General features: G+C 34.7%; 8 protein-coding genes across 11 annotated transcripts in view; 4 read left to right on the top strand and 4 right to left on the bottom strand.

The window, feature by feature from the left end:
• Positions 1–7809, bottom strand: part of LOC117156245 (regulator of microtubule dynamics protein 1-like) — a 12297-nt gene extending 4488 nt beyond the window's left edge. Inside the window, exons 1-3 of the mRNA XM_076624133.1 lie at positions 7354–7809; positions 6934–7131; positions 6626–6874 (exon numbers count right to left, since the gene is read on the bottom strand). Of these exons, the coding sequence (XP_076480248.1) occupies positions 6626–6874; positions 6934–7131; positions 7354–7443 (537 nt within the window). The 5' untranslated portion in view covers positions 7444–7809. The remainder of the gene's footprint in view (positions 1–6625; positions 6875–6933; positions 7132–7353) is intronic.
• LOC117156198 (retinol dehydrogenase 13-like) lies at positions 7640–9155 on the top strand (the record flags this gene model as incomplete). Its single annotated transcript, XM_076624476.1, has 4 exons — positions 7640–7738; positions 8233–8341; positions 8518–8838; positions 8921–9155. Coding segments are annotated over 4 exons (645 nt in total), but the record flags the coding sequence as incomplete, so codon positions are not given.
• Positions 9013–13209, bottom strand: LOC117156244 (regulator of microtubule dynamics protein 1-like). The gene is made up of 4 exons (XM_033333108.2): positions 12712–13209; positions 12292–12489; positions 11984–12232; positions 9013–11876 (listed from the first exon to the last, which is right to left on the bottom strand). The coding sequence occupies exons 1-4, from the start codon at positions 12799–12801 to the stop codon at positions 11529–11531; spliced, it is 885 nt and encodes a 294-aa protein (XP_033188999.2). The 5' UTR covers positions 12802–13209; the 3' UTR covers positions 9013–11528.
• On the top strand, positions 12874–14513 carry LOC117156254 (retinol dehydrogenase 13-like). The gene is made up of 5 exons (XM_033333121.2): positions 12874–12913; positions 13008–13096; positions 13591–13699; positions 13876–14196; positions 14279–14513. The coding sequence occupies exons 1-5, from the start codon at positions 12874–12876 to the stop codon at positions 14392–14394; spliced, it is 675 nt and encodes a 224-aa protein (XP_033189012.2). The 3' UTR covers positions 14395–14513.
• LOC117156243 (regulator of microtubule dynamics protein 1-like) lies at positions 14371–18568 on the bottom strand. Its single transcript, XM_033333106.2, has 4 exons — positions 18070–18568; positions 17650–17847; positions 17342–17590; positions 14371–17234 (listed from the first exon to the last, which is right to left on the bottom strand). Exons 1-4 carry the CDS (start codon positions 18157–18159, stop codon positions 16887–16889), a joined length of 885 nt encoding a protein of 294 aa, XP_033188997.1. The 5' UTR covers positions 18160–18568; the 3' UTR covers positions 14371–16886.
• Positions 18558–20514, top strand: LOC117156240 (retinol dehydrogenase 13-like). The gene is made up of 6 exons (XM_033333099.2): positions 18558–18976; positions 19150–19315; positions 19395–19503; positions 19680–19994; positions 20077–20284; positions 20377–20514. Exons 1-6 carry the CDS (start codon positions 18900–18902, stop codon positions 20477–20479), a joined length of 978 nt encoding a protein of 325 aa, XP_033188990.1. The 5' UTR covers positions 18558–18899; the 3' UTR covers positions 20480–20514.
• On the top strand, positions 20380–27735 carry LOC117156250 (uncharacterized). Of its 4 annotated transcripts, none has more exons than XM_076624130.1 (6): positions 21145–21350; positions 21788–22134; positions 22193–22464; positions 22549–22780; positions 22861–22965; positions 27496–27735. In XM_076624130.1, the coding sequence occupies exons 1-6, from the start codon at positions 21325–21327 to the stop codon at positions 27555–27557; spliced, it is 1044 nt and encodes a 347-aa protein (XP_076480245.1). In that variant the 5' UTR covers positions 21145–21324; the 3' UTR covers positions 27558–27735. The 4 variants fall into 4 exon arrangements, with proteins under 4 accessions (XP_076480247.1, XP_076480245.1, XP_076480246.1 ...); XM_076624131.1 differs by lacking the exon at positions 27496–27735 and adding an exon at positions 26004–26312; XM_076624132.1 differs by lacking the exons at positions 21145–21350; positions 27496–27735 and adding an exon at positions 20380–20519 and having other exon boundaries at positions 22861–24497.
• On the bottom strand, positions 24542–27557 carry LOC117156234 (FGGY carbohydrate kinase domain-containing protein). Its single transcript, XM_076624123.1, has 11 exons — positions 27405–27557; positions 27066–27317; positions 26872–26983; positions 26558–26795; positions 26360–26487; positions 25983–26165; positions 25690–25897; positions 25476–25626; positions 25321–25395; positions 24963–25240; positions 24542–24888 (listed from the first exon to the last, which is right to left on the bottom strand). The coding sequence occupies exons 2-11, from the start codon at positions 27240–27242 to the stop codon at positions 24801–24803; spliced, it is 1638 nt and encodes a 545-aa protein (XP_076480238.1). The 5' UTR covers positions 27243–27317; positions 27405–27557; the 3' UTR covers positions 24542–24800.

Below are 27735 nucleotides of genomic sequence, written 5' to 3'. Positions count from 1 at the left end.
CCAGAAGAACGGGAAGCCCAGTCAATCTGTAGATGCAATGAAGAAAAGAAGATGCTTCATTTGCGGTAGTGAGGATCATCTAAGTGTTAAGTGTCCGGAGAGGGGAGAAGGTGTTAGGTGTTTCAAGTGCAGCGGATTTGGACATATTGCAGCGAGGTGTACGGCACAACCGAAAGAGACTTGCGTAGTGTCATGATCCGAAAAGGGGAAGTATGTGAAGGAAGTGGCGATAGATGATTGTAGGTTTGTGGCACTAGTGGATACGGGTAGTGATCTCACGTTCATTCGATCAGACGAGTATGCGAGGTTAGGGTCACCACCGCTAGGTAAATGCAAGCTCAAGTTCGACGGTTTTGGTTCCGCTGGCAATGAGACCTGGGGTGAATTCACTAAGGTAATGACGGTTGATGGGTGTAAACTGCCAATCACTTTGCACGTTGTATCAAACAAAATATTGACGAAGCACGGCCTGTTGTTAGGCACTGATTTTCTGGATGAGGTAGAGTTACGGGTTAAACGAGGCGAAGTGACTTTCTTGCGGCTTGACGAACAGACTAACAAAGACGCGCCGGATGTACTGAGGGTAAACGCGATAGAACAATCCGACGAGATCGACTTGTCGCATGTACGAGAACCTCATTATCGTGAAGCGATTCGAGATATCGTTAGGGGGTATAGGCCGGAGAAGAAGCGAGACGTCGGAATAACCGCAAAAGTAGTTTTGGAAAGCGACAAGCCGGTAGCGCGAAGACCGCGAAGACTGGCGCCGTCGGAAAGAAAGGAAGAAGATGATTTGATGGAAGCGTGGACAAACGAGGGTGTCATCAAATCGTCAGACTCGGAGTATGCGAGTCCGATAGGTGTAGTTAGAAAGAAAGATTTCTGTGTGCGTGTGGCTAGATGGGCCTTGTTAACCTGTCTGATTAACATCTCTATTGTCCACTCTTTGTGAACATATTACATCACGATATTACATTAATTTCTTTCCATCCACTTCACTCACAATTTTAGACAATTTATACATTGCTCTACACAAACGCCATATAATTTCAATATCACCGCTATCCTATAAAAATATTCAATTTTATTATCTACATTTATAAGTGATATACATAATGTCATTACTTTATAATTTATTAGAAGGTCATGTATTTCCTGGTATTGTTCTTGCTCGTATAATGCATCGGCTTTTGCTATTAGAACTTCTTTTGTAGTTATGATTGCTTCGTTGTCACCTCTCTTTTTTGTAAGACCCCAAATACCCATAGCAGTGAACGACGATATGGTACATAATTTTGTTGTTAACATGTACTGATTGCTGCTCTAATAATGAAAACTAATTGAATAATTTTGTATAATATATTAAAATTTATAGATCTGTAGCGGCACGGGCCACGGAACTTTTCAACGGCTCCGGATGCAAAGCGCGACGCCGCCAAAGCGCAACACCGACGTGCCCAATGTACCATCGATATCTTCACACTCTTTCCGCCGAATTCTCGGAAGAGCATACACGTGCCAGCACTGGCGGCACATCTAATGAATGCACGCTAGTGGGGGATATCGATGGGCTACGAAGGGAAGAATCTGCGCGATCCGAAACAAAAGCAGAGTCAGTCTGTCTTGCGCCATTAAATGTGTAACTCCTCGGTACTATTTGCATAGCAACGCGTCGAATGATCTCTCGGTGTCTATCGTTATTATTAGTTGTTACCTGTTGTCTGTTAAGTGTAATTGTTAGTTGTTAATTGTTAACTCTAATTGTTGATTAGTTCTAATTAAACTATTGTTCGTTAAAAACACCAAGAGTAGTTCCTTACGCACCTATCACCATACCACCTCAAACTGGTGACCCCGACGTGATTTAACGTGACATTTAGTGAAAGAGGTGACCGTGATAGTGCTATCGTTTTTAACCACCGATTTTGAGTGCACCGCGACGATGGAAAGTAATACACAGGGAACCATAGCCAGCCAGGTGATCAGCATGTCTCCACTGCTGCCCACGAACACGGCGGCATGGTTTGCCATTCTGGAGAGACAATTCGAGGCAGCGCGAATTACGGAAGACACCATTAAGTACGTGACGCTGGCAAAATGCCTCAACGATCAACAGCTCCAGGACGTCGAAGACCTAATGACGAACCCTCCAGACATCGGACACTACGAGAAATTAAAACATGCGCTCATTCGCAAATTATCCGATACGGACGCGACCCGGATAAAGAAGTTGGTGGAAAGCGAGGAGATGGGAGATAGAAAGCCATCCCAGTTTTACCAACACTTAAAAAAACTCTCCAGCCCCTCCACGCCCGATGATTTTACCCTCACGCTGTGGAGGAACCGATTACCCGCCCGCATCAGGCGTATCCTCGCGGCAGTCGACGATTCGGACCCAGAAAGGTTATTGCGGCAGGCGGACCTGATCGCTGAAGAATTCACGGAGGATTTTCAGCGCACCGCCCGGGTAACGGCAGTAATGGACCCACCAGCGCAAAACGCTGGAGTATACGAACCAATGGCCGCCGCAATCAACGTGTTGAGCGAGCAAATATCACAGTTGCAGGCACAGATGAACGCGTTGAGCATGATTAATCATCGTCGACCACGATCACGATCACGCTCGCGTTCGCGTTCGCGATACCACCGACGTTCGCGCTCGCGAGATCGGCCACGGCAAGACGGTCTGTGTTTCTATCATGCAAAGTTCGGAGAACGCGCGAGGAGCTGTCGTTTCCCATGCACGTGGAAGTCGGGAAACGAGACCAGCCGTCCGTAGACGCGGCAGACGACGACGGCCTGAGTTCCCGCCGCATCTTCGTTACGGACAAGGGAACGAAGATCTCTTTCCTTGTAGACACCGGCGCTGACATCAGCGTATACCCCCGCAGTAAAATCCATAGGCACGTCAAGAAAAACGCGTACGAACTATTCGCGGCCAACGAGACGCGCATCGCAACGTATGGTACCACTGCGATTGGCCTTAACCTGTCCCTAAGACGAGCCTTCAAGTGGAACTTCGTAATTACTGACGTTCAAACGCCTATCATAGGCGTAGATTTTTTAAGCCATTATGGGTTGCTCGTGGACCCGCGAAACAAACGACTCCTCGACACGACAACCCAATTATCAACAAGGGGATATGCTGCCACGACGGAAGAAATAACCATCAAAACCGTAATCGGCGAATCGGTCTACCATCGACTTTTGGCGGAGTTTCCGGATCTAACTCGCCCACCGGCCTTCGGACGAGAGAAAATCCGACACAGTGTGGTACACCATATTGAAACCACACCCGGGCCACCCGTCTACAGTAAACCTCGACGTCTCGCACCGGATCGTCTCAAGCAAGTCAAGGCGGATTTCGCAACAATGATCGAGCAAGGAGTGATGCGGCCATCGAAGAGTCCATGGGCATCACCCCTGCATGTCGTCCCAAAGAAGGACGGAAGTCTACGACCATGCGGTGACTATCGTGCGTTGAACGCTCGCACCATACCCGACAGGTACTCCCCACCACACATCGAAGATTTCGCGCAACATCTGTACGGTAAGCGTGTCTACTCAAAAATCGACCTTGTCCGCGCTTACCACCAAATCCCGATCGCGCCAGAAGACGTTAAGAAAACCGCGATCACGACACCTTTCGGACTTTTCGAAGCAACCAACATGATGTTTGGGCTTCGAAACACCGCGCAAACGTGTCAAAGATTCGTTGACGAAATTACCCGTGGTCTGGACTTCGTGTTCGCTTACATAGACGATTTCTTAATCGCATCCGAAACCGAAGAACAAGATCGCGAACACCTTCGGATTTTGTTTGAACGCTTAAACGAGTATGGCGTAGTCATCAACCCAGTAAAGTGCGAATTCGGTGTGAACGAAATCACATTCTCGGGACACACCGTAAACGCCGACGGGATAAAGCCGCTAGCCGAACGCGTTGACGCTATTGTAGAAGTACCGCTCCCCGGGACCGTTAAAGCACTACGCAGGTACCTCGGTATGATTAATTTCTATCGACGTTTCATACCGGGGGCCGCAAAAATTTTTCAACCCCTAAACGACCTATTAAAAGGAGGAAAAAAGGGCAACGCGCCCATCAAATGGACAGAGCAATCCGAAGCCAGCTTCCGCGAGTCGAAACGCGCCCTCGCTAACGCCACGATGTTAGCGCATTCGATACCTGGCGCACCTGTTAGCCTCGCGGTAGACGCATCCGACTATGCAATAGGAGCGGTCCTCCAGCAACGCGTCAACGACTCTTGGCAGCCGTTAGGTTTCCTTACCAAACCGTTGAACTCCGCGCAGCGAAAGTACAGCGCGTACGACCGCGAATTACTCGCTATGTACACTGCGGTAAAGCGATTTCGACACGCCATTGAAGGGAGAAATTTTATAATTTACACCGATCATAAACCCCTTACATATGCGTTCAACCAAGATCCTGATAAGTGTTCGCCGCGACAATTCCGGCAACTAGATTGCATCGGACAATTCACTACCGACGGGTGCTCCGTCTAACAAAGGTGCGGACCGGTGTTATGACCCTCATTAAAGGGGCAATAATAAATTAGAATCGCACTTTCCTCCAACTCTGTTGTCGTTGTATATTCTCAGAAGCATTCTCGGACTTTCCGTAATTAAGAAGGTTTCGCATACCTGAAGCACAATCCGTCTGTCCCTTAAACCGTGTTTCATACACCAAACAAATGAACAACTGCTTAGGCTTTACCTGCCTGTTAATTAGGGGGCCCCCTTAAAAGTCTTAACCCACGCAGTGGGGGCAAACATGAAGGGAAGTGGCGTCTATATAAGCTCGACAACTAGCTCGGAGATCGCATTCCCAATTCGACTATCGAACAGAACGTTTGAAAGTTCTTGACGCTTCGAATTTCTTGACGTTTGAAAATTCTCGACGTTCGAAAGTTCTTCGTGTTTGGAAGCGCTTCGCGATTGAAAGCGTCCTTATACATCTTCACCACACTTGGAGCAGTAAGTATTTTATTTCCTTCAAATCGTTTCTTCCACTGATTTTTCAAACAATTTGTTTGAAATTATTTATTTTATTTCTTTATTTATTATTTATTTATTTTTTATTTATCTATCTTAATTTCATTTTTCCAGATTCTTCTTCGCATTTGGAAGTACTTCGAGTTCGAAAGTTCTTCACGTTTGGAAGCGCTTCGCGATTGAAAGCGTCCTTATACATCTTCACCACACTTGGAGCAGTAAGTATTTTATTTCCTTCAAATCGTTTCTTCCACTGATTTTTCAAACAATTTGTTTGAAATTATTTATTTTATTTCTTTATTTATTATTTATTTATTTTTTATTTATCTATCTTAATTTCATTTTTCCAGATTCTTCTTCGCATTTGGAAGTACTTCGAGTTCGAAAGTTCTTCACGTTTGGAAGCGCTTCGCGATTGAAAGCGTCCTTATACATCTTCACCACACTTGGAGCAGTAAGTATTTTATTTCCTTCAAATCGTTTCTTCCACTGATTTTTCAAACAATTTGTTTGAAATTATTTATTTTATTTCTTTATTTATTATTTATTTATCTTTTATTTACCTATCTTAATTTTATTTTTCCAGATCGTGCCTTATAGCAAAACGATGGGAGAGTGCCCGCTTGGTTACAATAGCTTGCACATCAGAACACAATCTCGAGACAGTTTACCACCGAATTACGTTATGGTGAGCTTTATTTGCCCATGTGGTGAATTCATCTCGGAATTTGGCCTGCATCGCTACCTTTTATACCATCTGACGGGAAGTACGGGCCGAAGATCAGGCAACCCAGCAATGCGTCCATATCTCCAGTTGCTCACCAGGTTGCAAGCAGAAGCAATTCTGCGGCGTCGCAGGGATACGAATGAAGATGAACAAGAAGAAGAAGAAGAAGAAGAAGAAGAAGAATACTCTCCTGATCGCTAAACTAATTAGACTTGGGAACTACTTTATATGGGAACTACTACTTACTTTACTTGGGAACTGTAAATAGATGTTGTGTATAACAGGCTCATCACACATAAGTTGTATTGTACATTATAGTAAATAAATTTTATACTTCTACTTAAAAGATAGATTCTAAATTTTTCTTTATCCCTTCTATCCCTTCAATTCCAATTTATCATATAATAGATTATAACTTCTGTCCAGTTTGTTAAAATTTCTTTAACAACTTCTGCGCTTCCTGTTTAGCATCTCGATCATCTTCGTTCTTTGCAGGATAATCAAGGGCCATTTTTAAATATTTCGTAGCTAGCTCTTTCTGATTTAATTTTAAGTAGGTTTTTCCCAACATTAATAAATTTTGACTATAGAAATTGGGATCAATTTCCTCTGCAGTTTCAAAATATTTTAGAGCTTCCTCGAATGATGAAGATGGCGGTTCTCCAAATATTACAGATGCAATTTTTCTTTGATACCATGTTAAATCAGCAACTTGATAGCACCAAGTACGAAGCATGTACATAAGTGTTGGTTCTTTTGGATTTAGTTCCATTGCTCTCTGCGACATTAAACATATTCGATACAATTGCTTGACATTGTGTCAGGGAATGAAATATTTATAAGTATATATATATATATATATTAATATATTATCATGAAATATACCAGCATATGTTTCTTAATATTATATGACTCTTTTATTTGTGCTTTTACTCCTTCATAAAGAGTCTTAGAATTAAGAAGAATCGATGCCCATTTGTGTGCAGCCCAATTATCCTCTTTTATCTCAAGTGCTTCAAGTATTAAATCATAAGCTTCGTAAATTAATTTCTTTCCATCCACTTCACTCACAATTTTAGACAATTTATACATTGCTCTACACAAACGCCATATAATTTCAATATCACCGCTATCCTATAAAAATATTCAATTTTATTATCTACATTTATAAGTGATATACATAATGTCATTACTTTATAATTTATTAGAAGGTCATGTATTTCCTGGTATTGTTCTTGCTCGTATAATGCATCGGCTTTTGCTATTAGAACCTCTTTTGTAGTTATGATTGCTTCGTTGTCACCTCTCTTTTTTGTAAGACCCCAAATACCCATAGCAGTGAACGACGATATGGTACATAATTTTGTTGTTAACATGTACTGATTGCTGCTCTAATAATGAAAACTAATTGAATAATTTTGTATAATATATTAAAATTTATAGATCATTAATATTAACATTACACTTACAATTTGCAAGCGGTCAGATTATCAAGTTAAAGCTAATATCGACTAAAATTAGAAAATTTCTCTGGTTGCAACGAAGTTTAAAAATCTTATGCAATAATAGAAAAGTAATAAAAAATAAAATCGTGCTTAGATATAATTCCAAACCTTTCGTGAGGATTGAAATCTTCTATGAATAAGCGTTCTTTGTAATACTTTTATATCTCTGATAACGAATAACGCTCTCCGTAACGACATATTAAATTATAGTATTTACAGAAAAAAATAAAAAATTTGTACAATATACAACGTGTTCAGATTTGATTAATTATGACAGATGTAATTCTGACAGCAAAATTAGAAATTCCACGTCAGATGAGAATCGTATAAAGTACACAAACATTAACAGCATTGACAGATTCGATACTGAAAACTCGATATTTTCAATTCGATTTATCGTAAAGATGTTTTGTGCGCGCGTGTGTGTGTGTCTTCATCTATTTTCTGTTACTGTCTGATACGATCAAATACGATCAATTATATAAAATATAAAGTATAGAATTTTATATTTGCGATAAATACATTACACGTTTCTGAGTATTAAATTTCGCTCTTTATTTTGAATCATCCAATATCCATGACTTGACATGTATTCGAAACAGAATCTGAATTAATTATGATGAATTATGATTAATTATGATTAAAATAATATAAATTAACAATGACAATAAACTAAGAAAAATTATAATATATAGAAATGGACTATTGCATTTTAATCAATATTATCAAAATCTATTGTATATTTGTTTCATGATTGAATTGTCACAAATTCAGTTATGCCGTTTACATTGAGATACACGTGCGTGTGCACATTGTATATTACTTGAAGGAAAAAACAACTCGTACAATGTTTTACTAAATTATTGATAATTAATGCTATTGATTATTTCTAAAAAATTGCCGTTAATTATTGGTGCAGTTTTATTTATTTAGAAAAATGTTTGCGGCTGTTTCAAAACCTTATAAAATTAATCATCATTTTTTTAGACACGCCGTGACATAGTAGTAGAAAGTAGGAATAAATATGTTTATTGTAGACCATGTGATCTAGCATCTCAAAAAAGTATTAGGGATTTTGCAGAGCAATTTAAGAAAGGTATATACCATATCCTATGTTAGAGTATGAAATGAAATGAAATAACATAGCTTTGTTATATGTATAAAGTGTTCATCTATTTTTGAATACTACATTGGGAAGAAATTCTTCCTGAACTTATTATATCTAAATCAATAGGTCTATAGCATAATTTGTATTATCTGTTTCCATTGTAGAACACAAGAAAAGAAAGCTTCACATTCTTATAAATAATGCAGGAGTAATGAGATGTCCTAAGATGTATACCCAAGAAGGAATTGAATTGCAATTTGGTGTGAATCATATAGGACACTTTTTACTAACAAATTTATTGTTAGACACTTTAAAAGATTCTGCACCATCAAGGATTGTAAATGTTTCAAGTAGTGCACACAAGCGTGGCAAAATTACATTCGACGATTTGAATAATGAGAAAACCTATGAGCCTGGCGAAGCATATGCACAGAACAAATTAGCTAATATTCTATTTACAAAGGAATTGGCAAATAAATTGAAAGGTTTTGTCATTTTAACAGAAAATAAAATTTATTTTTGAATAAATAATACAATCGATAAAGCATTATTTTTTGTGTCATATAGGAACTGGTGTTACAGTGAATGCCGTCCATCCTGGTATAGTACGAACAGAAATAACGCGATATATGGGAATTTATCAAAACTTTTTAGGTAGATTGGCTGTAGATACTCTTTATTAAAACCAATAGTACATTAAAGTATGACATTCGAAGAATATTGTATAAAATTTTCACGGAGAAATATTAAAAAATGCGGCAATGGCAGTAATTATTCGGACGTGTCTCGGAAAAAAGTAGAATTGCTCATAACTTGGTGCTGAATCATCTGAAATCAAAAACTCAAAGTTCATTCGTTAGGTAACAGTTTTCCCCAGGTAACGCTGGGAGGGTTTTTCGAAATTTCAATTTTTCACTTTTTTGGAACACTTTGAAGGGAAAATTAGCCGCAAATTTTTCAACAAATTTTCGCAAAATCGGCTAATGACAATAAATCATTCTTTCAAGCAGAAGGAAAACGGGAACTATTAATGCTTTTGAATTATATAGCTACCTCTTGTCCTCTCCCTGAACCTACCTAGAAGGAGTTTACCACTCGTCATCGTAACCCTCCGCCAAATACCGACAATAAGAAGCTGTCCCTTGATGATAAAATATATTCAAAGCCAACGATATTTACAATATAATCATCGGGATAGCTCAAGCGACCGACTACTATATCGATCAAATATTTCTCTGCTGTACTTACTATATACTTAATACGACGACTGTGTAATTAATGCATAAGAAATAATAAGGCGATGGTAGATGTATCGTTCAATGTTTCAATATGTCGGAGACGAAAGGACGCCGGGGCCCCTCCTAACCTCCTTACATTGTAATCTAGGGTCTACTATAGCCGTAATGAAACAATCGCAGTTATCCAAGCCGATGGTAACTGTTCGGGATTAGTGACGGTGAGCTTTGGCTCGGGGCGACAGCCTGCCGCCCAACGTAGCCACGGTCAACGGGACGGGTGCTCCGTCTAACAAAGGTGCGGACCGGTGTTATGACCCTCATTAAAGGGGCAATAATAAATTAGAATCGCACTTTCCTCCAACTCTGTTGTCATTGTATATTCTCAGAAGCATTCTCGGACTTTCCGTAATTAAGAAGGTTTCGCATACCTGAAGCACAATCCGTCGGTCCTTTAAACCGTGTTTCATACACCAAACAAATGAACAACTGCTTAGGCTTTACCTGCCTGTTAATTAGGGGGCCCCCTTAAAAGTCTTAACCCACGCAGTGGGGGCAAACATGAAGGGAAGTGGCGTCTATATTAGCTCGACAACTAGCTCGGAGATCGCATTCCCAATTCGATCTATCGAACAGAACGTTTGAAAGTTCTTGACGCTTCGAAGTTCTTGACGTTTGAAAATTCTCGACGTTCGAAAGTTCTTCGTGTTTGGAAGCGCTTCGCGATTGAAAGAGTCCTTATACATCTTCACCACACTTGGAGCAGTAAGTATTTTATTTCCTTCAAATCGTTTCTTCCACTGATTTTTCAAACAATTTGTTTGAAATTATTTATTTTATTTCTTTATTTATTATTTATTTATTTTTTATTTATCTATCTTAATTTCATTTTTCCAGATTCTTCTTCGCATTTGGAAGTACTTCGAGTTCGAAAGTTCTTCACGTTTGGAAGCGCTTCGCGATTGAAAGCGTCCTTATACATCTTCACCACACTTGGAGCAGTAAGTATTTTATTTCCTTCAAATCGTTTCTTCCACTGATTTTTCAAACAATTTGTTTGAAATTATTTATTTTATTTCTTTATTTATTATTTATTTATTTTTTATTTATCTATCTTAATTTCATTTTTCCAGATTCTTCTTCGCATTTGGAAGTACTTCGAGTTCGAAAGTTCTTCACGTTTGGAAGCGCTTCGCGATTGAAAGCGTCCTTATACATCTTCACCACACTTGGAGCAGTAAGTATTTTATTTCCTTCAAATCGTTTCTTCCACTGATTTTTCAAACAATTTGTTTGAAATTATTTATTTTATTTCTTTATTTATTATTTATTTATCTTTTATTTACCTATCTTAATTTTATTTTTCCAGATCGTGCCTTATAGCAAAACGATGGGAGAGTGCCCGCTTGGTTACAATAGCTTGCACATCAGAACACAATCTCGAGACAGTTTACCACCGAATTACGTTATGGTGAGCTTTATTTGCCCATGTGGTGAATTCATCTCGGAATTTGGCCTGCATCGCTACCTTTTATACCATCTGACGGGAAGTACGGGCCGAAGATCAGGCAACCCAGCAATGCGTCCATATCTCCAGTTGCTCACCAGGTTGCAAGCAGAAGCAATTCTGCGGCGTCGCAGGGATACGAATGAAGATGAACAAGAAGAAGAAGAAGAAGAAGAAGAAGAAGAATACTCTCCTGATCGCTAAACTAATTAGACTTGGGAACTACTTTATATGGGAACTACTACTTACTTTACTTGGGAACTGTAAATAGATGTTGTGTATAACAGGCTCATCACACATAAGTTGTATTGTACATTATAGTAAATAAATTTTATACTTCTACTTAAAAGATAGATTCTAAATTTTTCTTTATCCCTTCTATCCCTTCAATTCCAATTTATCATATAATAGATTATAACTTCTGTCCAGTTTGTTAAAATTTCTTTAACAACTTCTGCGCTTCCTGTTTAGCATCTCGATCATCTTCGTTCTTTGCAGGATAATCAAGGGCCATTTTTAAATATTTCGTAGCTAGCTCTTTCTGATTTAATTTTAAGTAGGTTTTTCCCAACATTAATAAATTTTGACTATAGAAATTGGGATCAATTTCCTCTGCAGTTTCAAAATATTTTAGAGCTTCCTCGAATGATGAAGATGGCGGTTCTCCAAATATTACAGATGCAATTTTTCTTTGATACCATGTTAAATCAGCAACTTGATAGCACCAAGTACCAAGCATGTACATAAGTGTTGGTTCTTTTGGATTTAGTTCCATTGCTCTCTGCGACATTAAACATATTCGATACAATTGCTTGACATTGTGTCAGGGAATGAAATATTTATAAGTATATATATATATATATATTAATATATTATCATGAAATATACCAGCATATGTTTCTTAATATTATATGACTCTTTTATTTGTGCTTTTACTCCTTCATAAAGAGTCTTAGAATTAAGAAGAATCGATGCCCATTTGTGTGCAGCCCAATTATCCTCTTTTATCTCAAGTGCTTCAACTATTAAATCATAAGCTTCGAAAATTAATTTCTTTCCATCCACTTCACTCACAATTTTAGACAATTTATACATTGCTCTACACAAACGCCATATAATTTCAATATCACCGCTATCCTATAAAAATATTCAATTTTATTATCTACATTTATAAGTGATATACATAATGTCATTACTTTATAATTTATTAGAAGGTCATGTATTTCCTGGTATTGTTCTTGCTCGTATAATGCATCGGCTTTTGCTATTAGAACTTCTTTTGTAGTTATGATTGCTTCGTTGTCACCTCTCTTTTTTGTAAGACCCCAAATACCCATAGCAGTGAACGACGATATGGTACATAATTTTGTTGTTAACATGTACTGATTGCTGCTCTAATAATGAAAACTAATTGAATAATTTTGTATAATATATTAAAATTTATAGATCATTAATATTAACATTACACTTACAATTTGCAAGCGGTCAGATTATCAAGTTAAAGCTAATATCGACTAAAATTAGAAAATTTCTCTGGTTGCAACGAAGTTTAAAAATCTTATGCAATAATAGAAAAGTAATAAAAAATAAAATCGTGCTTAGATATAATTCCAAACCTTTCGTGAGGATTGAAATCTTGTATGAATAAGCGTTCTTTGTAATACTTTTATATCTCTGATAACGAATAACGCTCTCCGTAACGACATATTAAATTATAGTATTTACAGAAAAAAATAAAAAATTTGTACAATATACAACGTGTTCAGATTTGATTAATTATGACAGATGTAATTCTGACAGCAAAATTAGAAATTCCACGTCAGATGAGAATCGAATAAAGTACACAAACATTAACAGCATTGACAGATTCGATACTGAAAACTCGATATTTTCAATTCGATTTATCGTAAAGATGTTGTGTGCGCGCGTGTGTGTGTGTCTTCATCTATTTTCTGTTACTGTCTGATACGATCAAATACGATCAATTATATAAAATATAAAGTATAGAATTTTATATTTGCGATAAATACATTACACGTTTCTGAGTATTAAATTTCGCTCTTTATTTTGAATCATCCAATATCCATGACTTGACATGTATTCGAAACAGAATCTGAATTAATTATGATGAATTATGATTAATTATGATTAAAATAATATAAATTAACAATGACAATAAACTAAGAAAAATTATAATATATAGAAATGGACTATTGCATTTTAATCAATATTATCAAAATCTATTGTATATTTGTTTCATGATTGAATTGTTACAAATTCAGTTATGCCGTTTACATTGAGATACACGTGCGTGTGCACATTGTATATTACTTGAAGGAAAAAACAACTCGTACAATGTTTTACTAAATTATTGATAATTAATGCTATTGATTATTTCTAAAAAATTGCCGTTAATTATTGGTGCAGTTTTATTTATTTAGAAAAATGTTTGCGGCTGTTTCAAAACCTTATAAAATTAATCATCATTTTTTTAGACACGCCGTGACATAGTAGTAGAAAGTAGGAATAAATATGTTTATTGTAGACCATGTGATCTAGCATCTCAAAAAAGTATTAGGGATTTTGCAGAGCAATTTAAGAAAGGTATATACCATATCCTATGTTAGAGTATGAAATGAAATGAAATAACATAGCTTTGTTATATGTATAAAGTGTTCATCTATTTTTGAATACTACATTGGGAAGAAATTCTTCCTGAACTTATTATATCTAAATCAATAGGTCTATAGCATAATTTGTATTATCTGTTTCCATTGTAGAACACAAGAAAAGAAAGCTTCACATTCTTATAAATAATGCAGGAGTAATGAGATGTCCTAAGATGTATACCCAAGAAGGAATTGAATTGCAATTTGGTGTGAATCATATAGGACACTTTTTACTAACAAATTTATTGTTAGACACTTTAAAAGATTCTGCACCATCAAGGATTGTAAATGTTTCAAGTAGTGCACACAAGCGTGGCAAAATTACATTCGACGATTTGAATAATGAGAAAACCTATGAGCCTGGCGAAGCATATGCACAGAACAAATTAGCTAATATTCTATTTACAAAGGAATTGGCAAATAAATTGAAAGGTTTTGTCATTTTAACAGAAAATAAAATTTATTTTTGAATAAATAATACAATCGATAAAGCATTATTTTTTGTGTCATATAGGAACTGGTGTTACAGTGAATGCCGTCCATCCTGGTATAGTACGAACAGAAATAACGCGATATATGGGAATTTATCAAAACTTTTTAGGTAGATTGGCTGTAGATACTCTTTATTAAAACCAATAGTACATTAAAGTATGACATTCGAAGAATATTGTATAAAATTTTCACGGAGAAATATTAAAAAATGCGGCAATGGCAGTAATTATTCGGACGTGTCTCGGAAAAAAGTAGAATTGCTCATAACTTGGTGCTGAATCATCTGAAATCAAAAACTCAAAGTTCATTCGTTAGGTAACAGTTTTCCCCAGGTAACGCTGGGAGGGTTTTTCGAAATTTCAATTTTTCACTTTTTTGGAACACTTTGAAGGGAAAATTAGCCGCAAATTTTTCAACAAATTTTCGCAAAATCGGCTAATGACAATAAATCATTCTTTCAAGCAGAAGGAAAACGGGAACTATTAATGCTTTTGAATTATATAGCTACCTCTTGTCCTCTCCCTGAACCTACCTAGAAGGAGTTTACCACTCGTCATCGTAACCCTCCGCCAAATACCGACAATAAGAAGCTGTCCCTTGATGATAAAATATATTCAAAGCCAACGATATTTACAATATAATCATCGGGATAGCTCAAGCGACCGACTACTATATCGATCAAATATTTCTCTGCTGTACTTACTATATACTTAATACGACGACTGTGTAATTAATGCATAAGAAATAATAAGGCGATGGTAGATGTATCGTTCAATGTTTCAATATGTCGGAGACGAAAGGACGCCGGGGCCCCTCCTAACCTCCTTACATTGTAATCTAGGGTCTACTATAGCCGTAATGAAACAATCGCAGTTATCCAAGCCGATGGTAACTGTTCGGGATTAGTGACGGTGAGCTTTGGCTCGGGGCGACAGCCTGCCGCCCAACGTAGCCACGGTCAACGGGACGGGTGCTCCGTCTAACAAAGGTGCGGACCGGTGTTATGACCCTCATTAAAGGGGCAATAATAAATTAGAATCGCACTTTCCTCCAACTCTGTTGTCATTGTATATTCTCAGAAGCATTCTCGGACTTTCCGTAATTAAGAAGGTTTCGCATACCTGAAGCACAATCCGTCGGTCCTTTAAACCGTGTTTCATACACCAAACAAATGAACAACTGCTTAGGCTTTACCTGCCTGTTAATTAGGGGGCCCCCTTAAAAGTCTTAACCCACGCAGTGGGGGCAAACATGAAGGGAAGTGGCGTCTATATTAGCTCGACAACTAGCTCGGAGATCGCATTCCCAATTCGATCTATCGAACAGAACGTTTGAAAGTTCTTGACGCTTCGAAGTTCTTGACGTTTGAAAATTCTCGACGTTCGAAAGTTCTTCGTGTTTGGAAGCGCTTCGCGATTGAAAGAGTCCTTATACATCTTCACCACACTTGGAGCAGTAAGTATTTTATTTCCTTCAAATCGTTTCTTCCACTGATTTTTCAAACAATTTGTTTGAAATTATTTATTTTATTTCTTTATTTATTATTTATTTATTTTTTATTTATCTATCTTAATTTCATTTTTCCAGATTCTTCTTCGCATTTGGAAGTACTTCGAGTTCGAAAGTTCTTCACGTTTGGAAGCGCTTCGCGATTGAAAGCGTCCTTATACATCTTCACCACACTTGGAGCAGTAAGTATTTTATTTCCTTCAAATCGTTTCTTCCACTGATTTTTCAAACAATTTGTTTGAAATTATTTATTTTATTTCTTTATTTATTATTTATTTATTTTTTATTTATCTATCTTAATTTCATTTTTCCAGATTCTTCTTCGCATTTGGAAGTACTTCGAGTTCGAAAGTTCTTCACGTTTGGAAGCGCTTCGCGATTGAAAGCGTCCTTATACATCTTCACCACACTTGGAGCAGTAAGTATTTTATTTCCTTCAAATCGTTTCTTCCACTGATTTTTCAAACAATTTGTTTGAAATTATTTATTTTATTTCTTTATTTATTATTTATTTATCTTTTATTTACCTATCTTAATTTTATTTTTCCAGATCGTGCCTTATAGCAAAACGATGGGAGAGTGCCCGCTTGGTTACAATAGCTTGCACATCAGAACACAATCTCGAGACAGTTTACCACCGAATTACGTTATGGTGAGCTTTATTTGCCCATGTGGTGAATTCATCTCGGAATTTGGCCTGCATCGCTACCTTTTATACCATCTGACGGGAAGTACGGGCCGAAGATCAGGCAACCCAGCAATGCGTCCATATCTCCAGTTGCTCACCAGGTTGCAAGCAGAAGCAATTCTGCGGCGTCGCAGGGATACGAATGAAGATGAACAAGAAGAAGAAGAAGAAGAAGAAGAAGAAGAATACTCTCCTGATCGCTAAACTAATTAGACTTGGGAACTACTTTATATGGGAACTACTACTTACTTTACTTGGGAACTGTAAATAGATGTTGTGTATAACAGGCTCATCACACATAAGTTGTATTGTACATTATAGTAAATAAATTTTATACTTCTACTTAAAAGATAGATTCTAAATTTTTCTTTATCCCTTCTATCCCTTCAATTCCAATTTATCATATAATAGATTATAACTTCTGTCCAGTTTGTTAAAATTTCTTTAACAACTTCTGCGCTTCCTGTTTAGCATCTCGATCATCTTCGTTCTTTGCAGGATAATCAAGGGCCATTTTTAAATATTTCGTAGCTAGCTCTTTCTGATTTAATTTTAAGTAGGTTTTTCCCAACATTAATAAATTTTGACTATAGAAATTGGGATCAATTTCCTCTGCAGTTTCAAAATATTTTAGAGCTTCCTCGAATGATGAAGATGGCGGTTCTCCAAATATTACAGATGCAATTTTTCTTTGATACCATGTTAAATCAGCAACTTGATAGCACCAAGTACCAAGCATGTACATAAGTGTTGGTTCTTTTGGATTTAGTTCCATTGCTCTCTGCGACATTAAACATATTCGATACAATTGCTTGACATTGTGTCAGGGAATGAAATATTTATAAGTATATATATATATATATATTAATATATTATCATGAAATATACCAGCATATGTTTCTTAATATTATATGACTCTTTTATTTGTGCTTTTACTCCTTCATAAAGAGTCTTAGAATTAAGAAGAATCGATGCCCATTTGTGTGCAGCCCAATTATCCTCTTTTATCTCAAGTGCTTCAAGTATTAAATCATAAGCTTCGTAAATTAATTTCTTTCCATCCACTTCACTCACAATTTTAGACAATTTATACATTGCTCTACACAAACGCCATATAATTTCAATATCACCGCTATCCTATAAAAATATTCAATTTTATTATCTACATTTATAAGTGATATACATAATGTCATTACTTTATAATTTATTAGAAGGTCATGTATTTCCTGGTATTGTTCTTGCTCGTATAATGCATCGGCTTTTGCTATTAGAACCTCTTTTGTAGTTATGATTGCTTCGTTGTCACCTCTCTTTTTTGTAAGACCCCAAATACCCATAGCAGTGAACGACGATATGGTACATAATTTTGTTGTTAACATGTACTGATTGCTGCTCTAATAATGAAAACTAATTGAATAATTTTGTATAATATATTAAAATTTATAGATCATTAATATTAACATTACACTTACAATTTGCAAGCGGTCAGATTATCAAGTTAAAGCTAATATCGACTAAAATTAGAAAATTTCTCTGGTTGCAACGAAGTTTAAAAATCTTATGCAATAATAGAAAAGTAATAAAAAATAAAATCGTGCTTAGATATAATTCCAAACCTTTCGTGAGGATTGAAATCTTCTATGAATAAGCGTTCTTTGTAATACTTTTATATCTCTGATAACGAATAACGCTCTCCGTAACGACATATTAAATTATAGTATTTACAGAAAAAAATAAAAAATTTGTACAATATACAACGTGTTCAGATTTGATTAATTATGACAGATGTAATTCTGACAGCAAAATTAGAAAATTCCACGTCAGATGAGAATCGAATAAAGTACACAAACATTAACAGCATTGACAGATTCGATACTGAAAACTCGATATTTTCAATTCGATTTATCGTAAAGATGTTGTGTGCGCGCGTGTGTGTGTGTCTTCATCTATTTTCTGTTACTGTCTGATACGATCAAATACGATCAATTATATAAAATATAAAGTATAGAATTTTATATTTGCGATAAATACATTACACGTTTCTGAGTATTAAATTTCGCTCTTTATTTTGAATCATCCAATATCCATGACTTGACATGTATTCGAAACAGAATCTGAATTAATTATGATGAATTATGATTAATTATGATTAAAATAATATAAATTAACAATGACAATAAACTAAGAAAAATTATAATATATAGAAATGGACTATTGCATTTTAATCAATATTATCAAAATCTATTGTATATTTGTTTCATGATTGAATTGTTACAAATTCAGTTATGCCGTTTACATTGAGATACACGTGCGTGTGTACATTGTATATTACTTGAAGGAAAAAACAACTCGTACAATGTTTTACTAAATTATTGATAATTAATGCTATTGATTATTTCTAAAAAATTGCCGTTAATTATTGGTGCAGTTTTATTTATTTAGAAAAATGTTTGCGGCTGTTTCAAAACCTTTTTATATATATTCAGCCGGTATAACCATCATTGGCGGAGGTTACATACTTAGGTAATGTCTCTATATTTTGCAAAAAGATTATTCTTTTATACTACGTTTTTATTATAGAATAACATGATTGCTCATTCTTTGTTTATTCGTAAAATATAAATCAATATGTAAGTGATCCTATTTAAACGTGAAACTATTTTACTTTACTTATTATTCATTTCTTTGTTTTGCAGAGATTATCTTAGTGGAGAATTATATGAGAATGATAAAAAATTAACTGACAAAGTAATTATTGTAACAGGAGCAAATACTGGAATTGGTAAAGAAATAGCTCGTGATTTAGCTAAACGAGAGGCTAAAGTTATAATGGCTTGTAGAGATATGGAAAAATGTGAAAATGTATTTTAAAAAAATGATTTATATCATATTAAGAGTAATATTAAAATGTGAGATATAAAATTAATGATCATTTTTTTAGACACGCCGTGACATAGTAGTAGAAAGTAGGAATAAATATGTTTATTGTAGACCATGTGATCTAGCATCTCAAAAAAGTATTAGGGATTTTGCAGAGCAATTTAAGAAAGGTATATACCATATCCTATGTTAGAGTATGAAATGAAATGAAATAACATAGCTTTGTTATATGTATAAAGTGTTCATCTATTTTTGAATACTAAATTGGGAAGAAATTCTTCCTGAACTTATTATATCTAAATCAATAGGTCTATAGCATAATTTGTATTATCTGTTTCCATTGTAGAACACAAGAAGCTTCATATTCTTATAAATAATGCAGGAGTAATGAGATGTCCTAAGATGTATACCCAAGAAGGAATTGAATTGCAATTTGGTGTGAATCATATAGGACACTTTTTACTAACAAATTTATTGTTAGACACTTTAAAAGATTCTGCACCATCAAGGATTGTAAATGTTTCAAGTAGTGCACACAAGCGTGGCAAAATTAAATTCGACGATTTGAATAATGAGAAAACCTATGAGCCTGGCGAAGCATATGCACAGAGCAAATTAGCTAATATTCTATTTACAAAGGAATTGGCAAATAAATTGAAAGGTTTTGTCATTTTAACAGAAAATAAAATTTATTTTTGAATAAATAATACAATCGATAAAGCATTATTTTTTATGTCATATAGGAACTGGTGTTACAGTGAATGCTGTCCATCCTGGTATAGTACGAACAGAAATAACGCGATATATGGGAATTTATCAAAACTTTTTAGGTAGATTGGCTGTAGATACACTTACATGGTTATTTATGAAAACACCTATAAAGGGAGCGCAATCTGTTTTATTTGCTGCATTAGATCCGTCTTTGGATGATGTAACTGGAGAATATTTCATGTAAGTTTCAGTAAAATTTTAGCAAATTTGAATATAACAGACCCAATATATAATGTTATGTTAAAATATATTGTTACATATTCTTGTTATAGTAATAATAAAGTAGCAGAAGTTTCGAATGAAGCAAAAAATGATAGAGTTGTAAAATGGCTGTGGGCAGTCAGTGAAAAATGGGCTAAATTGGATTCTGTATAAACTAGTGTAAATACAAGAAATTTTGTTAAAATTAATACTGGTAAGATCGTTTTCCTTCATTCTCTAAGTGATGTCAATAAAGTTATGACAATTACTTAATAGAAGTATTATTTATGCCACACAATTAATAAACGAAATCTCGATAGGATATTTTTTGTATTAATCCTGCTGTGGCCCTTGAATTTATATACTTTAATCTCATTCTGATGTCAACAAACAAGAATACTTTTATGTATGAAATTAATACGAAAAATCGTATATCAATAGAAATTGTTTTATATTTTTCTTAATCTTGAAACATCTCTTAGTGACAGAAAAACACACGGTTGGATCGAAAGCGACCGTTACTTTATCGATAGAGTAATAGCTTCGTCCATTGCCTCATCTATACGTTATCATCATTCATTAAATCAGACCAAATCAATCATTCATTTCTAAAGGTAGTTCAAAGCTTAGTGTGGTTTGTATTCTATCTTATGATCTTATCATTGACTAAGAATAGGGTAGCTGTAACTTGTTTGTGGTTTTATTCTATCGTGAAACGATAATGTTGGGAATGACACTGATATGGTAATAAGACTTCAGTGCCCCCTAGGCGTAAAACAGAAAACTACATTAGGTGATAGGTCTATTCCGTACCTTGTCTGTACTACATTCCATGCCCAAAATGTTCAAGTCGTTACACGATGGATGTATAACATCGAGGTTGCTTCGCAGTCTCTCCTCGTTCCTCGTTGATTTCCTTATTTTTGTTTACTTTTTAGTTGATTTAAAAATGTTATAGGTTTTTGTTTATTCCTTAGAAGTGGTGGAGTGTCGGTATAGAGGTGACTTTTGCATCGAAAATGAAGAACGTAAGAGTCAAAGCGAGGTAATTGTTGCCTTACGTTCTGATGAACTTCAGTTAATTATACTTGTTGCTTCTGCTACTCGAAACAATATTGCACTTTTTATCTTTCCCTCTTTGGAACATCGTGCTGTATTTCCCATTGACTAAAAGATCCTTATTGACCGAGTGATTAAAACATTTCATCAATGTTATTTTCTAATTTCGAGAGTATTATTACATTTAAGTAATATTACATTTAACCTAGAAAAGTATTGATTTTTCTTCTCCACTTACTGTTCACAATAGGTGTCACGAATTTATTCATTCACGTGGGCTCAAACGTGAACCGTTTTATTTTTTTTACAATGTTATATAGTTGTTTATATAATTTCATTCTAATAATATCTAGCTTTTTAAAACTTTTGAGATAAAATTGCGAGATTTATTTTCTTTATCGTTAGTGTAATATTTATTTTCAGACAATGTTTGGAGAGATTTGGAGATCAAGGAGGATATTTTGACGTTGTGGTTAGACCAATGTTGCAACAGGGACACGAAGGAGAATTATGCGGATGGTTAAAAGAAATGAGTTTAATTAGGACTGTTTCTACCTGTCCACATCCTGATTGTAAAGGCAGGAGTTTAGCTTGGAATCAAGCAAGAATTGTAGATAAATATAGTTGGTCGTGTCCCAATTGTACAAGGAAACAGTCTATTAGAGAAAATTCTTTTTTTGTTGGAGTCAAATGTGACCTGAAAATGTGCCTTCAACTGATATTAGGATGGTGTCAAATGATACCTAGTGAACTTACTGCCAATTATCTAGGTAGGTCTTATTGAAACTGTATGCAGAGCACAAAGTTTTATATATAGTTTATTTTCAGAAATAAAGAAACACGTAGTTAAGAAAGTATATGAAAGATGTGATGAGGTTTCTGAAAATTATGTAGCAAGTCATCCAGAGGACTGGGTTCTAGGAGGTCAAAGTGCAATATTAGTTGTGGATGAATTTCCTAATGGTTACATGACTGAGAGTCCTTCTGATATAACTATTGCTAAGAAACGCAACAATAATTCTCATACCATATTGTGCATAGCAGAAATAAATACAATACCAACTAGAATGTGGCTTCACATGATTGAAGCATTTCCAGAGGTACTGCTCTTATCTGAATTTCTAAGAGATTGACATTGTATAATTGAATTCCTTTTTTCTTTGTAATATTATATTTCATTCTAGCCAGTAAAAGTAGACAAATCACAAGGTGATGTTGACAAATGCAAAATTGTTAATGAAGCTTTAAAAGAAATTGCTAAGCACAGTGCTCCTGGCAGCTATATTGTAGCGAATAATCGAGCTCGTTGTTGCAATTTTGAATCATTGCAAGAATTAGAACAGTATAAGGTAATTAGTGTAGAACAACTCCAAAAGTTTGACCCACCAGGGAAAAATAAACTTTTTAATAATTTAGGTATGTATATGTTATTTCTCTTTTTTTTTTTTTTGTATTATTAAGTATTTCATTAGTAACATATTGAATGAAATGTTAAGAAACGATTTGGCAATGTGGCATCGAGATTTGTGAAGAAATTCAAGAAACAACACATACTCTAGGACAGCGTATAATAGCGAAGCATTTATGGAGGCAAAGATTTGGTACGTCTCCTTCTACCGCATTTCAATATATGCTTAATCATATTGCAGAATATTATCGTTTTGTGTAAACTGACTCGTTACAGTATTCCCGTTAACTTTTAGCGTATTTTTCTATAAAAAACAATGTCATATGCTAGTGAATAATTTCCTTTTTAACGGTATGATTTCGTAAAATAACACTCCAAAACGACTTAGAACATCGTAATCAATCGAATCAACGCCTTGCATCCTTCTAAATGCGCAAATTGCACAAATGGCCTTGCTAGAATTAAAAAAGAATATACATATATATTATAACAAATACCTTCGTAGAAGAGGATTTCACGACCTAACGTTTCACCGAAACACGCACTTTGTGTCTTCCAAATATCAAAACATTAATAATTTTTAAGCTTGAATATATATGATAATCGTTGATTAGTTAGAGTTAAAACATTATAAGAGATAATCTTGAATCTGTTAATGCACACTTGAAACATACTTTTCCCTTTGTATCTTCAATTTTTCTATGAATTTAGATCAACGAAGTAGTTATTGAAAGACTGATGGTGATATTGATATTACTATAATATCAAAACTACTAATAAATGAAAACAAAATTAAAACATTTCGTTGAAATTTTCAATTATTATAGTGGTTTCAAATACTCAAAACAATTTGATAAGAGTGATTTTTTTGTTTATTTGATCATCAATATATGTATACACCAATATGTAAATTTTAACACGATTAAAACACTGGTAATGTTACCCCCACTCAAACCACTTCATAAAAAATGTAATTAACTTGAAAATGAAATATTTCATATACAGGTGCAATTAGTACCATATTTAAGTTAGAAATAGAGTTACAAATCCGCGAACAATTGTCGATTTATATTATGCTATATAACAGTTGTAACACTTAATGAAAAACTAGAGTTTTATCCAAAGTTTTACACCAGTATTATTCTGATTAATATAATCATCTTTATCTTAATGTAAGTTAAGAGTACGTTTATATTTTGTTCGAATTATGATCGATTTTCATAACTTTAGCAGATATCATTGATTCAGCGACACAGAGTTTAGCAATTATGTATCAATTTGTGATAAAATCGACTTTGTGATATGGAATTGTTAGTTTTATTCGTTTTTCAAATTATATCATTAAAAAAAAAAAATAGATTTTTGACAAGTTTTTCACGAACAATGTGATACTGACGTTACTTCGTGCGAAGGAAAATGATATATTAGAAGTTGAGAAGATAAGAATATTATTTTATAAGTTGATAGAATTTAACGCACTATGTACTATATGTATGATTAAGATCTTTATTCCTACGTGGTTCATAGTACCATTTTACAATCCTACATGGCGATATTAGAAAACAAAATTTTTTCGTTAAAAGCCTTAAAAAAAAATCAATATTTTTATAACGATTAATCATCTAGCAATATTGTTATAGTTGTAGGTGTTTTGTACCAAATTGTAATACACTGTGTAAGTTCAAAACTACATTTAAGTACCAAATAAAGCAATATTATTTCATATATCATGTCTATACTATGTTTAGGGCAAAAGAAAGTTCTGCGAATATTTTTATGTATATCTTTATTTATAACAAACAAGGATAAAAAGTAAAGTAGGTAACTAAAATATGTTTCAATAATCGTGTACACAAAATATATTTAATTAGATAAAAAATGTGTAAGAAGTAGCGCACTGCTCCGCATTATTTATTATTTACGAGATTCTATGAGATTGCTCTATAATTGTTCAATATATTTTTTTATTTATTTACGTCTGTTAATATAGAGTTAATAATTACAGATACAGCGCTTGTAATGGTATAGTTATAAAAATTCTTTGCTCATAATATCTCTGTAATCTTTTTGATCTTGTACCATTCTCCGAAATACTCGATATTTTTGAAGATGATACCTTAAAAAGAAGGAAGAATGATATGTATTATAACTTTAAAAGATTGAAGTAACTCTTTAATCTGATTTGCTTACTTGTAGCATTCGTTTTTAGGTTTAACAATGTTTGCAGATCCTCCCATTGTTTGTGTAGCATCATATACTGTATTGAAACTCCCAGCTGCATAAGATCCAAGAATCGCAGCTCCTATCAGTACTGATTCCTTTTCTATAGGACACAGTACAGGTAAACCTAATACATCCGCCTGTATTTGGATAAATAGTGGATTTTGGCTTAGACCACCGCAAACTAATAAAGTCTCTATTTTGTGGCCGGCAGCTTCTAACGTTTCCAAAATATACTTCGTACCATACTGTTAAAAAATATTGAATATTTAATTTTCTACATAAAAAAAAAGTATAGGCAGATGAAGTAACATACATATATACGTACCGTTAAAGCTTGTATCGTTGCCAAGTATAATAGTGCCAAGTTTTCATGATCAACGGATAGATTGAGTCCTGAAATCTGTGTGATATTCATTTAAAACATTTATCTCGAAAATTATACAGGTATTGCATTAGTAATAGGATATTTAATGTCATTACCATCCCTTTCAGAGCCGGATCAGCTAAAGGGGATCGATTTCCGTGAAAGTCAGGCCATATATGAATATCTTTTGTTAAGTATGAAACATTTTCCAAATTCTTTTGATCAGCTATCGTTTGCAATAATTCAGACAAATATTCCTGTATGTGTCTAAAAAATTACATAACAAACAATAACAGAGTTTACGAATATATCGAATTTATTTTAACTTACTTATTGCCACCTAAGCTTTTCAAAATCCCTGGCGTTGCGGGATGGGTATCAATTATATGGTCGAGCAATTTTCCAGTTGCACTTTGCCCTCCTTCACTCAACCACATTCCTGGAACCATGGCACTGAAATATGGCCCCCAGACGCCACTAACAAAAAGTTTCTTCTCATTAACTATCATATGGCAAGTTGATGTGCCACAAATTAATGCTGCAAATCAAAGGGATTAACTAAAAAAATTGGAACGTACAAGCAACGAATAAAAGTAATATATAGTGGGAAAATTTAGGCATACCTAATCTACTTTGTAATTTAGGGGATACACCGGGTACATGACAGCCTATCATACCGAGCCCTCCAGCATGTGCATCAATAAGGGATGTTCCCACAGCTGTTCGTTTTAGGAGTCCCAATTCAGAAGCAGCCTTTGTCGACAATCCTTGGTCAACCCGATGGCCCGGAGTCCTCACATCATTACCTTCGTATTAATATTTCTCTTTGTTAAAATAAAGTAATACTTTCATATTATCTGTCTGAACATAAAAGAGATTTGTTAACTTGTTAACTAAAAAACTATATGATTCAAACGAAATAACTTTCGTTCAACATAATCGATTTGAGTTTACCTATATAGAGATAATTTCAATTATTATGTAGAACCATTAATGATACCTATTTTCCTCCAATTATCTTTCTTAAGATCTTTTAAGTGAATTTGTTCAAAGAATTCTTCAACCCATTTATTGTTACCATCAGGACCAGCGCTGTAGTTCCACTTGCATACTAAAGAGCATAGAGATCTAAAATCGGATTAGAAAGTTGTAAATAGAATATTCGTGTGTTTGTACTAGCATACAATAATATTGCTACCTTGATTCAGAACCTGTAGCCTTCCAGGTTAAGAAATCAGGCAGATCAAATAGCAGTGCTGCGCGGTTCCAAGATGAAGGTAGATTATTTTTGAGCCATAACATTTTGGGTGTTTGCATCTCTAACGATACTTTCCCACCTACATACTGAAGCATCTCGTGATTTTGTTCATTTATAAAATCAGCTTCTTTCTGTGCTCTATGGTCCATCCATAATATAACATTCTGTTTATCTTCACCTGTAATAAAGATTCCATTAGCAAACAAACATTTCATGCAGTTGAAAGGAGAATTGCAATTCATTTGCGAATTTACCTGTTGGACTAACTGTGACTGGTGATCCTGTTTTGTCAATTGCTACCAATGAACAAGTAGCAGCAAAGCCAATACCCCGTACATATTCTGCAGAGATATCAGCTACAACTGACTACAAAAAATAATAAATAAATTATGTATAGGTATTTGAATTTATTATAAACAATATAGATTAGTTCTGCTGAAGTTAGTACCTTTACTACATGGCAGACTGCACTCCAAATATTATCAGATGACTGTTCATAAAAATTAGGAGCAGGGTGGAAAATTTCAAGTGGGCATGTCGTCATTTTCAATATCTTTCCTGTAGAAGACACTAGAGCAGCTCGAGCACTTCCTGTTCCTACATCAACACCCACATAGTAATCCATGTCTATATTCCTTGGAACCAGCACGTAAATTTTGTACCTTTCACTAAGAGAATCCAACTGAATGCTCTACTTCAGCTAGAATCATTATGAGTTGCAAATAAGAGTACATAACCATTATCAGTGAAGCTTTAGCGTAATCACAGGCTTATTTTTTAATCTTACATGACCCTGAGATAACTCCTGCAATAATAAGAAATAGTGAAGCAGTAGCAATATAAATAATAACTTATTATTATATGCTTCTCTCTTCTAGTTTATTCTAGATTAAATACGAAGAACGAAAAGCGATTTATCAAAGAAGTTATTTTTCATTAAATAAGCAATATAGAATTAAATTGCAAAAATATAAGGCAAAATGTATATACTGTATCAAAAAGTTAGATCTAAAAAAATAATGTTGTAAACGGAGTACAATAATATTACGTAAATACGATGACATAGTACGCATAAACTCGTATATGGAAACATGTGTGCATAAAAAATTCTACGTGTA

The sequence above is a fragment of the Bombus vancouverensis genome, chromosome 14, assembly GCF_051014615.1.
Source record: "Bombus vancouverensis nearcticus chromosome 14, iyBomVanc1_principal, whole genome shotgun sequence".
Taxonomy (NCBI): domain Eukaryota; kingdom Metazoa; phylum Arthropoda; class Insecta; order Hymenoptera; family Apidae; genus Bombus; species Bombus vancouverensis.
The sequence above is the reverse complement of the archived record's forward strand: the minus strand, read 5'-3'. Positions and strand labels throughout refer to the sequence as shown.

What these genes read in the sequence shown, in the direction of transcription:
- LOC117156244 (XM_033333108.2), bottom strand. Translation starts at nt 12,801, where the DNA reads ATGTCGTTACGGAGAGCGTTATTCGTTATCAGAGATATAAAAGTATTA. An exon ending in GATTTCAATCCTCACGAAAG is followed by an intron (nt 12,490 to 12,711) that starts GTTTGGAATTAT and finishes TTTCATTATTAG; the next exon opens with AGCAGCAATCAGTACATGTT. An exon ending in ATATTAAGAAACATATGCTG is followed by an intron (nt 11,877 to 11,983) that starts GTATATTTCATG and finishes TTAATGTCGCAG; the next exon opens with AGAGCAATGGAACTAAATCC.
- LOC117156254 (XM_033333121.2), top strand. Translation starts at nt 12,874, where the DNA reads ATGACAGATGTAATTCTGACAGCAAAATTAGAAATTCCAC. An exon ending in AGCAAAATTAGAAATTCCAC is followed by an intron (nt 12,914 to 13,007) that starts GTCAGATGAGAA and finishes TTTATCGTAAAG; the next exon opens with ATGTTGTGTGCGCGCGTGTG. An exon ending in TGCAGAGCAATTTAAGAAAG is followed by an intron (nt 13,700 to 13,875) that starts GTATATACCATA and finishes TTTCCATTGTAG; the next exon opens with AACACAAGAAAAGAAAGCTT.
- LOC117156243 (XM_033333106.2), bottom strand. Translation starts at nt 18,159, where the DNA reads ATGTCGTTACGGAGAGCGTTATTCGTTATCAGAGATATAAAAGTATTA. An exon ending in GATTTCAATCCTCACGAAAG is followed by an intron (nt 17,848 to 18,069) that starts GTTTGGAATTAT and finishes TTTCATTATTAG; the next exon opens with AGCAGCAATCAGTACATGTT. An exon ending in ATATTAAGAAACATATGCTG is followed by an intron (nt 17,235 to 17,341) that starts GTATATTTCATG and finishes TTAATGTCGCAG; the next exon opens with AGAGCAATGGAACTAAATCC.
- LOC117156240 (XM_033333099.2), top strand. Translation starts at nt 18,900, where the DNA reads ATGTTTGCGGCTGTTTCAAAACCTTTTTATATATATTCAGCCGGTATA. An exon ending in ATTGGCAAATAAATTGAAAG is followed by an intron (nt 19,995 to 20,076) that starts GTTTTGTCATTT and finishes TATGTCATATAG; the next exon opens with GAACTGGTGTTACAGTGAAT. An exon ending in GTAACTGGAGAATATTTCAT is followed by an intron (nt 20,285 to 20,376) that starts GTAAGTTTCAGT and finishes TTCTTGTTATAG; the next exon opens with TAATAATAAAGTAGCAGAAG.
- LOC117156250 (XM_076624129.1), top strand. Translation starts at nt 21,325, where the DNA reads ATGAAGAACGTAAGAGTCAAAGCGAG. An exon ending in TGATTGAAGCATTTCCAGAG is followed by an intron (nt 22,465 to 22,548) that starts GTACTGCTCTTA and finishes ATTTCATTCTAG; the next exon opens with CCAGTAAAAGTAGACAAATC. An exon ending in TAAACTTTTTAATAATTTAG is followed by an intron (nt 22,781 to 22,860) that starts GTATGTATATGT and finishes TGAAATGTTAAG; the next exon opens with AAACGATTTGGCAATGTGGC.
- LOC117156234 (XM_076624123.1), bottom strand. Translation starts at nt 27,242, where the DNA reads ATGGATTACTATGTGGGTGTTGATGTAGGAACAGGAAGTGCTCGAGCT. An exon ending in GCTACAGGTTCTGAATCAAG is followed by an intron (nt 26,488 to 26,557) that starts GTAGCAATATTA and finishes ATCCGATTTTAG; the next exon opens with ATCTCTATGCTCTTTAGTAT. An exon ending in TAAATTACAAAGTAGATTAG is followed by an intron (nt 25,898 to 25,982) that starts GTATGCCTAAAT and finishes TTTGATTTGCAG; the next exon opens with CATTAATTTGTGGCACATCA.